This window comes from Gavialis gangeticus, unplaced genomic scaffold (genome assembly GCF_001723915.1).
Source record: "Gavialis gangeticus isolate Ggan-Ray unplaced genomic scaffold, GavGan_comp1, whole genome shotgun sequence".
In the NCBI taxonomy this organism is placed as follows: Eukaryota; Metazoa; Chordata; order Crocodylia; family Gavialidae; genus Gavialis; species Gavialis gangeticus.
The window spans coordinates 32188042-32197716 of record NW_017729031.1 but is presented as its reverse complement, the minus strand read 5'-3'; the positions used below and the strand labels follow the sequence as shown (position 1 = coordinate 32197716).

At 43.1% G+C, this 9675-nt stretch overlaps 1 protein-coding gene across 3 annotated transcripts in view; it reads left to right on the top strand.

Moving 5' to 3' along the window:
• PDIA5 (protein disulfide isomerase family A member 5) overlaps positions 1–9675 on the top strand; it is a 159462-nt gene that overhangs the window by 52284 nt on the left and 97503 nt on the right. For all 3 annotated transcript variants that reach the window (XM_019522578.1, XM_019522579.1, XM_019522581.1), the window contains exon 8: positions 3744–3811. In XM_019522578.1, the coding sequence (XP_019378123.1) occupies positions 3744–3811 (68 nt within the window). The remainder of the gene's footprint in view (positions 1–3743; positions 3812–9675) is intronic.

Genomic DNA, 9675 nt, shown 5'->3' with positions numbered 1-9675 from the left:
TTTTTTTTTTTTTTTTTTTTTTTTTTTTTACCCATCTCTGATTTCTCACATCTTAATTTCCTCATTTTTTTATTTAATACTAACTTCTTAACTTGATTTTTGTTTTCCCCCCCACTTTTTCTTTTCATTCTTTCCTCATTCCACTTACCCTGGGAAGACCAACCTCATTCAGGAATCACAGTACTGTGTTGGTTATTAGACTCTGAGGATATTGCCTGCTGTCTTGTGACAGGGGTAACCTCTTGTAGCTCTGACCTATGTCATGTAGCTGGGAGCAGGAAATCAAGATGAGCCTCTTACCAGCACTCCTGTGTTTCACACTTATTAACCTGTGTTGGAAGAAAATGTAACCTCTGGCAAGAAATTAAACCGAAATCTCTGAGTCTCGGAAGGAATGATGAAGGCATTTGCAGTGTGTCTAAGCTTTCTTGGAATTGGGTACTACTGCAGAGAAATTAAAGATAGTGAAACTTTCCATTTGGCTATATTGTGGCAGCTTCATAAGGTATAGATAGAAGAACATATTTATAAACGGGGGTAAGCTGCACTGGTTTAGCTTCCTATTGTGAGATAAGAGCAGACCCATCAGATAGTTGATGCAAAACCACCAATATGTGGCAAGTCTCCTACCACCCTTCACTTATGTAATTTCTCTGTATGTTCCAATAAGCTTTAGAGAGACTCGGTACATCCTGTGGGTGGGAAGATGGTGACTGCCAGGCAGTTTCTTGCACTTTCAGGAATACTGCAACTTGCTTAAAAATATTACTTGGGGAGAAGATGTGTTTTTTCTGACAAATTAGCCGCCATGTAAAAGCATAGGCTGCTCTCCTGAATCTGTATAACGAAGCCAAGTTAGACCCAACTGAGCAGGTGGACTAGCTGGAGTCCAGATTTAGTTCTGTAACTAGTGTTTGCAGGATTATTGCAGAAAATAGGCTTCATCTTGCAGTGTCCAATGTAAAATATTTGTAGTATAAAATATGGTTAGTACTATTATAAACTTGGTTTTTGAAATGGAACTATTAACAAGCAGCAAAAGAGCACAAGTGCATTTGATATAGAAATTCACTCTAAAGCATACAGGGAAAATGCACGAATAAAGCATATGGCAGGGACCAGATTTGTTTGCAATGCATGTGGAGGAGCAATACAACACAAATATACACGTACGCCAGAGCTGCAGGGTCATATGTGCAACTGCTTTGCAGAAGTTAGGTGTTCTTGGCACAACTTAAAAAACAAAAATAACACAACCCACACAGGAGAAAAAATATACTGTTAGAAGATGGATCTCATGATTCTCACAGAAGTTTAGGGCTGGAAGGGACCTCGTGAGATCATCAGGTGCAACCCCCCTCCTCTAGGCAGGAAAGACTGCACTGGTCAAATAATGATCATGAAAATAATGATGATGATAATGGACGTCATTATTGTCAAATACTGGTGATGAAAGTGGAGTAAAATGCCTAGGTCTCTTGTGATGTAGTTGCAGCCATTGTTTTTACAAAAGACTAGTGCCTACTCAGCTTGTTTCACATGGCCAGCACAAATGTGAACACCTGAGATGAGGCCAAAATGTTTGATCTGTAGAAGATCACCTACCCCGCATTCATGTTTTCAATCAGTGTAACACCATTGGTGAGAGCAATTTTATAGTCAGCGTAGGGTGGATCCACACAAGGCAGCAGTGGGACTGAGTTCAGAGCTCAAGGGAGGGAAGACGGTAGGTTAGGTGATGTTTTTGAAGGCACACCTTTATTTTCTAAAGGGAATCTAGAAGAGTGCAACTTTTTAAAAAGGTGGAGGATGGGAAGAGGGAGGATAGTAGCCAGGGCTGTTGGACGCTCAAGGTGAGTTGGTGGGATGAGAAGTAGAAAGCAAAGGCACCCTTGCTGCTGATGTGGTAGTGAACATGAAGGCAATAGACTGAAGTGTCTAGGAGCTGAAACCAGCTGTTGAGTGGACTGCATCAGATTAATTTAGTTTATATTGGTTCAGGCTTTGGTGAAATGGGTGGTTGTGCCATGTACATTGTGAAATCACCTTCATTTGAACTGGCACCAATCCTCTGTGGTATTGACAATCTCAGAGGGCAGGGTTAGGATGGTCATGGGAGCTGGAGTCCTTCTCTCTTGTAAAAAAGGCATTTCTCCAAGCTGGAGCAGACATTCATTGATGAGGCCGACCGGAATCCTTGTTGCCAAAATTTCCAGGCAACAGTAGCAGATATTTCTCATGTAACCTACAGCACTACTGATCATTGTTTTCCTGCTGTGCCATTGCCTGGAAGATAAATCTGGCTATCATCACTGTGGTCCCAGGAGTAGCTCAAAGACATCTCTTCTTTGATGCATAACAGCTTAGTCACTGCCCTGCCCCCATATTTCGCTTTACTTGGCAACAGTAAAACCCTCTGGTTTACAAGGCGATTTATTTTCTAATCTACTTAGCCTCCTACAGCACATTCCAGCCACATGTCTTCACTCTCTTTTCCCTGGCAAATCTGCCTTGTCTCTTGCCCAGCATTTGGGGTTTCCATGTGTTACTAGAGGCTCTTCTTTGAACCAACTTCTTCCTTAGGCAATCGGGATAGCACTACTGGTCTTCCAGTGTCTTTTTAATATATTCAGGAGAGGTGCCTCCAATTCAATTCCTGATGCTTGCTAAAACTAAGTTAAATATGAAGAGGACTCATTTTAACGTGCAAAAGACTGGTTTCGGATTTGCTTGTGCACTGGAGCCCAAGTTTGGAGCTTGGATTTTGGCAAGTGAAGGCCTTTCCCTTGATACAGAAGAGAGGTTAATACATTTTGAACGTTCCAGGGGAGTATTTATTGCTTGGAGCAGGGGTAGGCAGCTCCTGGCATGGGTGGCAGAGCATGGCATGCAAAGGCATTTGGCTGGGTATGCACACCTTGGGCAGGGAAGCTGCTGGGACTGCTCCCACAACAAGGATTGGGCCCCTTGCCGCTCTCCTGCCATCCGCCCCTGGCACGCCAAGATCTTACAAGTCAAGGTTGTGGGTGTTTCTGGCACCCTACCCAAAAAAGGTGCTGACCCCTGGTGTACAGGATCAGGCTTTTTGGCTGTCTATACATGTGCTTGGGGGGAGGCATTTTAACTGGAGTGGTTCCCAGAGAGTCACTCCAGTTAAAACAGCTCACCATTGCAGCCCCACCACATTTCAAAATGGCCATGGGACACTAACTAAAGCTAATTTGACAAGCTTTAGTTGAAGCGCCCACAGCCATTTTGAAACGTGGGGTGGGGCTTAATCTACATGACACCCGAGGCAATGCCAGACGGTTCTAATTAGAATGAGGAGAAGCCTCGGTTAATTGAATCTGCTTGTTCTGAGTCTAATTAGAATGTGAATGAGCACATCTCTGGGCAGTCTTTAATTTTAACCTTCCTGTCTAGCTCTGCTAAAGAGAGGCTGTGAGCAGGGCTTACTTCCAGCACTGGGAGTGTATTTATTAAGTGGAAGTGGAGAGATGTGTTTAATAAAGGCTGCGCAGAGCTGTTCTGATCATTTTATTTGAGGGGAAGTGGTGGTTGGGAATGCTGTTTCAAATGTTAAGCATTTCAATGAATGTTGGACCAAAAACCTGAAACTACTTCTAGTTCATTGTGCTACCTCTTGTCATGCTGCTACTTCTAGAATTAGGACCTGAAAGATTAATTTGACTAATATGGATAAATGGTGAGATGTTCACCATCTTCATTTTCTTTTTGCCCAGGGTGCGGTGTGTGTAAGAGAATGATGCCAGCTTACCAACAGGCAGCCACAGACCTGAAGAGTAAATATGTAAGTGAGAAGATGGCATGAGGCATATGTTAAATTCATTTGTTTTATCTTTTTCGAGGATGTAATGCTGTCGAGATTAATCAAATGGGGAATTTTAACTGATACTAGGTTCAAGGAGAAATATTTGAAGCCAACTCCAGCAAAAAAGGGACCATCTCCACTCGTTTTACTTGATTCTAGTAATGTATTTTCTCTCATAAGACAAGCCCTGGGGTAAAATATAGACTTTTGTTTTTTGAAAGGCAGAATGAAAAGCAAGAGATCTTTCCTTTATGGTAAGTAACTGAGTGGCAGCAGCTAGGGAAGGAGCTGAATTGTGTTAGTTCCCTGAAGATTTAATTTCACTTTTACTTAGTAAGGCAGAACTGCTCTTACCATATTTCTCGCACATAATGCCCACGACAATTTCCAGCAGCTGTTTTTTGGAGGCAGAGTGGTTGTTTCATTAAAGAAAATATGATATTTTTGGAGCCTGAAGGGTAGACACACCACCTAAATCCAGAGTGGCTCTCTCTAGAACAGGCTGTGTATCTGATTCTGCAAATGCTTATAAGCATAAGCTCTGAGCATGTAAGTAGTCCTGTGAGCACAGAAAGGGTTTTGCAAAATTGGGATCTAACACTTTTTTTTTTTTAACCTGGAAACCTATCTGAGAGTGTGGCTAAAAGTGTCTTTGTAAAGCATTCATTTAAATTCTTACTGTTTACCTAGTTTTATACACTATGCTTGGAGGAGAAAATGGAATTTGTCTCTACCTCAGTAAGGAGGCTGATTCTTAACTGGAAAGCACAGGAATTGATAGAGCTCTTTGTTTTATCTTGGCTGTTTTAATATTCCAAACAATGTATAATAAAGTTTTACATAAGTTTTAAAGAACTGGTCATGGTAATATCCTACAGAAGCGCATTTCATGGAACAATCATGTGTTGTGTGTGCAAGGCATAGCATTGATAATTTTCAAATAAGACATAGGCACCCCCTGGTTCAAGACTTTAAAATATGTATTTTATAAATAAATTCAGAGCACATATAAGGCAAAAGGAAAACCAGTGCTGGAGACTTGGGCATGTTGTAGCTTAAGCAGTGTTTTGCTTTCAGCCTGACTGCTTACCATTCACTTTGTCACAGTTTGCTGGCTTTACTCGAGAGAGGCTGTGTGTGGCAAAGCAAATGATGAATACTGAGGTTCACTGGCAGGGCAGCTCCAGTCACTACATCTCGAGAGCATTTGAAATCATCAGGCTCTCACATGCCCACAAATAGCTGTTAAACTTGGTAAAAGTTTGTTTGCCTAGGACTAATTCAAAGGGAACATGCATTTATTTAGAGAACAGTATGGCTCTTTAAATATCTTTTAAGAGCATTCTGGTTGGATGAAACATCATTAAAATCCCACCTGTCCTGTCATTGGAATTTACACTAAGTTCCTCTTCAAGATGTTCCTGTCTTGGGACTGGTAAGTTTTAAGGCTCCGTGACTATAAATTTACAGGAATTGGAAGCATAAAAAGAGCTAGACATCTTGCACTGTGCAGAATGCACTCTGTTCCTGTAACTTTCCTTTTGCCTTGGCTGCAAACAATCTTCTTTTTCCATGGAGTTGTGACTTAGGCACAACGATAACTTCTCCAGCCTTTCTGCCAGATCTGATAGTTTCCTTCCATATTTCTACCTACTGAGATGTGAATGCTGGGGTCCTTGTCCTACCTGGAGCTTTGAAGCATAGGTCTGTACTTGTGCAAATTGTTACTAAGGTCATTGGGGCTTCACCTTAGGGTAAGGTGGTTAGTCTACAGGCAGTTGGTTCAGACAAACATCCTACCTAACATGTCAGCTGTGGGGGAAGGGGGGTGCTGTTTCCCCACAAGCTCAGTCCTTTTGGTCTAAATCCAAGTCCAGCTGTCCATGGATTAATGCTTCTCTACTAACAACTCTTTTTCCATCTGTACAGTTCACTGTGTCTAAAGCAAAGTAAGTTCTTTATTATACTGTACTATTTCCCAGCGAGGTTCTTTAAAGTAGTAACGATCTCCAAATCAGAGATTTCCACATAATTTATGACTGGCGTGGATGAGCTCTGAGGGTTTGGCCTTTTTAACCCAAGCAGTCATTACCTGCCAGGAAATGCCAGGCTTGGAGGCCATTATTCCTATTACAAAGTTAGAAAATAAAATAAAGTAACTGCCTCTTTAATAGGTTGTAAAAATGAAAAGGTGAACTGTACCTGACATTGGTTACTGTATTCTGCCATTGGGATTGGTCTTTTCCTGTTAGTGCTATAACCAAGAAGAATGCTGGATGATATTTTCAGTGTTACGCTGGGTTTACACTTTGCATTAAATCACAAACCAGTTCATAGTGAAGTAACCTTGGAGATGGAAGCTTCCAGCTATCCTACCAGTGGGGTTAATTTCTGCTGATAACCTTGAATTCCTGTAACCAGTGCACTCTGTTCTCAATTTGGGAAAGTATCCTTAGTCAGCAAAGGACTTAAGCATACACTTAACCCATCTGGAAGTCAAATGAGACTTAAGTGCTTTGTTGAATAAGCATGAGCCAAAATCTATCCTTTCTTGAATTGGGGTTGTCTTACTTCAGAACAAGTAAAATGTACATGCCATGCAGTCCTAATATTTCAGCCATGTTGGGTAAAAGGAAGGAATTGTTTAATATTAGTTTGTTTTTTAGTTGGGGTATAATGCATATTGAAATTCTGAGTCTGTGGAAATGTGTTTTATTATACTCTGCATATTGTGTGCAGATTTAGATGTAGATATAGGTAGGAAACATTTAGATGTAGATAGGAAACAATTTTGGAGTATCTGTATTAAAATGAGCTTGTTGTTATAAGAAAATAGTTACTTATATTACATTTGAAAAATGTCTTTCTGATGACAACAAAGACAGGGAAAAATGTCCTCATTCATTCTGATGACTGATACTAATAAGTCACTGGAGGGGAAATCATGTGTTAGTTATTCTGAGAGACCTTTCTTAGAGACCCCTGTTAGCAAACTGATTGTGTGCTATTTAATTGCATGAAATCAGCAAATATCAAAGAAGTGTTTTAAAATAGTGTGCGACACTCTGCCTGGAAGCCTTGATTTCACCTGTCTCTTGGAGTTCTCAGATCATTTGTTAAATCAAAATTAGGGTCATTTCTTATCTCCATTGGAGTCTGAGGCGCATAGGCTGTGTTCACTTAGGGTGACTGCAGGTGGACTCTCAACTTTTGTACATCATTATGGCTTAATTGAAATCAGTAGCACTGTGAAAGTTCACACCAGCTGACCATCTGGAACACCCTGCAATACCTTTTATGGACTCCTGGGGTCCTCTGAACTCCAAGTGACGTTGTGCTGTACGTGAGAGTTTAGTAATTTAACACGCAAGAGAAAATCTAGTAAGCCACATTCTCCATCCCCTTTGCCCCTTGTGTAGCCATTTGCAGCAAGCAAAGTTACTACTGTGACTCGATATCACTTTTTTTTTTTTTTTTAACCCACTGTCACCTCCAGTTATTGACAACATAAGCGACAAAGTGTTGGAGAATCAGGCCCAGTACTTTTTATGAATCAAGTAAATGGTTGGTTTCCTTTGAATAATCAAGAAGTAAAATTAGCAGAGGGCTAATAAAGACATATTCTTTACTCTGCTCCTTTCAGTGCTCCAGGTGTCCTTCCCAGGGCAAGGGAGGAGACACCAAAATGTCATCTTTTGCGACTCTCTGCTATATGTCCTGAGGAGAGACTGGCCTCGCGAAGAGTCTGTGTGGGTTTTTTTGGTTCATGCATTTTGCTGCCATTAGGAAACTAGTATTGAATTCTGATGTGGTATTTCAGTTGGAAAAAGAAAATCCTGTTTTCAGAGTGGAAGAAGAGGGCTTGGATTATGACCATGCTGCTAAAATGATTTTAAAATATCAATGTCTCCTATCTGGAGTTAATCTTGAAGTTGTATCTCCACAGCTGGCCAGCTAGAATTTTGTAAATCCAAGGCCTACAGAAACATTTAAGAAACTTTCATCCTCAAATCTTTGCTGTTTGAAAGTACTTCAGCCACCCATCATCTTACCTGTAGGGAAACAGAATTGGGAACTCGCGTGTCTTAATGCTTAATTTTGGTTACTAACTTGCCAGTCTTGCTGAGCATAAATAGATGTCTCCTTTGTGTTGCTATAACAATTTTTACTCATTCACTTGTATACAGACGTGTGTATCATTTGTCACACCACAGGTGCCTAAATTCATGGCCCCTGACAGAAGGCAGCAATAGTTTCTGCTGCTTCCTTGTGGCAGATGTCTATTAGCTTTATGGCATGAGTGCAAGCATCCTGGAGCTGTCTGCACTCTCCAGCATCCCCAGGCAGTTGCTCTTAATGGCTTGAGGGACCTGATCCTATGCACCTGCTCAGGATCAAGCCCCAGGAACCCCTGACCAGCTTTCTTCACTTGGTAGAAACAGATGTGGCCTGACATCCATTTGTGTCCCCCATAAAAATGTTTATGGGGTACAAATGGTGAGCAAATGGATGTCCCTACCCTTTGTCATGCCACATGAGACAAATCAGTGGTGCAACAAAAGGTAGTAATAAATTCTGCTGCTTTATTGTGGTGGATGTCTGTTGGCTCTCTGCTTAGAGAGAGGTGCACTGAGGGAATCTCAGGCCATCCCTCTGTAAGTGGGGGGGAAGACAGGATTTCCCACTTAAACCCACCTCAGGATCTTGGGGGAATGTCTTCATAAGTGGGGAAGACCCATGCAGGTCCTAGCTTGGAGGCAAAGGACCTGGGGAATCCCAGGTGCCATATGCTTCCAGACTGGGACCCACTCACCCAGACCTGCCACTGGGGTTGCATCTAGGTAAGTGGGAAAGCTGGGCAGGTGCCTTAAAGGCTTGAGGAGCCTGATCCTGCCTGGGAATTCATGGGGTGAGCAGGACCAGGCCCCTTGAGCCCCACGAGAACATATTGCCCCTTGTCCCACACCTTCAATAGGCAGGACAAGGGATGACGCGTTTCGCCCAAATGAAGCAGATCAGTTGTGCCATGACACATCATGGCATGGCAGACCTGCTGCATTTGTCCATGTCTATTTCTAGCCTAAGGTCCTGGAGACCAGTGGGCAAGGCACCGGATAACATGTTTTGTCCAGTGAACTGCAGCAGAGATGATGGATGTACCAGGCGGGGGCGGCCTAGAGGTCACTGTGCTCTCACCAACACCCCTCACTGTGTCCAGTTTGCCTATAAGGCACCCTTCGTTCTCGCCTGACACATCTTGATCATAAATATTAAAGGGAGGCTGCCTCTCTTGTCTTCCTGGTCACAGTGCTCCTACCCTGCGTCTTTGCTTCTATAAAGGGGGTCCTGAGCACCCCAGCCTTATGGGCTATGCATGGCTCCAACCATCCCTGTACCATGCCACAACCCTCACAGATGTACCGGATGTTGTTTGGTCTGTCTCTCAGCACGCCCCCCACAGGTGCCCAGGCTCTCTGCAGCCCTCATCTCTCAGCATGCTACCCCTTTTGCTCTGGGCTTCTCACTGTCCCCATGCCCTGGGGCTTCTCACTGCCCCCTTTGCTCTGGGGGTTACCAAGTTCACACTGGGGCTGGGGTCCATGCACCCCCAGTGCTGTGTCTACTCTGGCACTGGGGTCCCACGCTACCATGGGTCCCCTATGAGGCCTCCTCCAACCCCGCTAGCCTCACCCAAACCACCGGTGTAAACCATCAACGCAAACGTTTTTAAGTCAGCTGGCCCGGATAATCTTCACCCTAGAGTCCTGAAGGAACTCGCTGGGGTCATTGCAAGTCCCCTGGCATGGCTTTATGAACACTCGTGGTGCTCTGGAGAGGTGCCG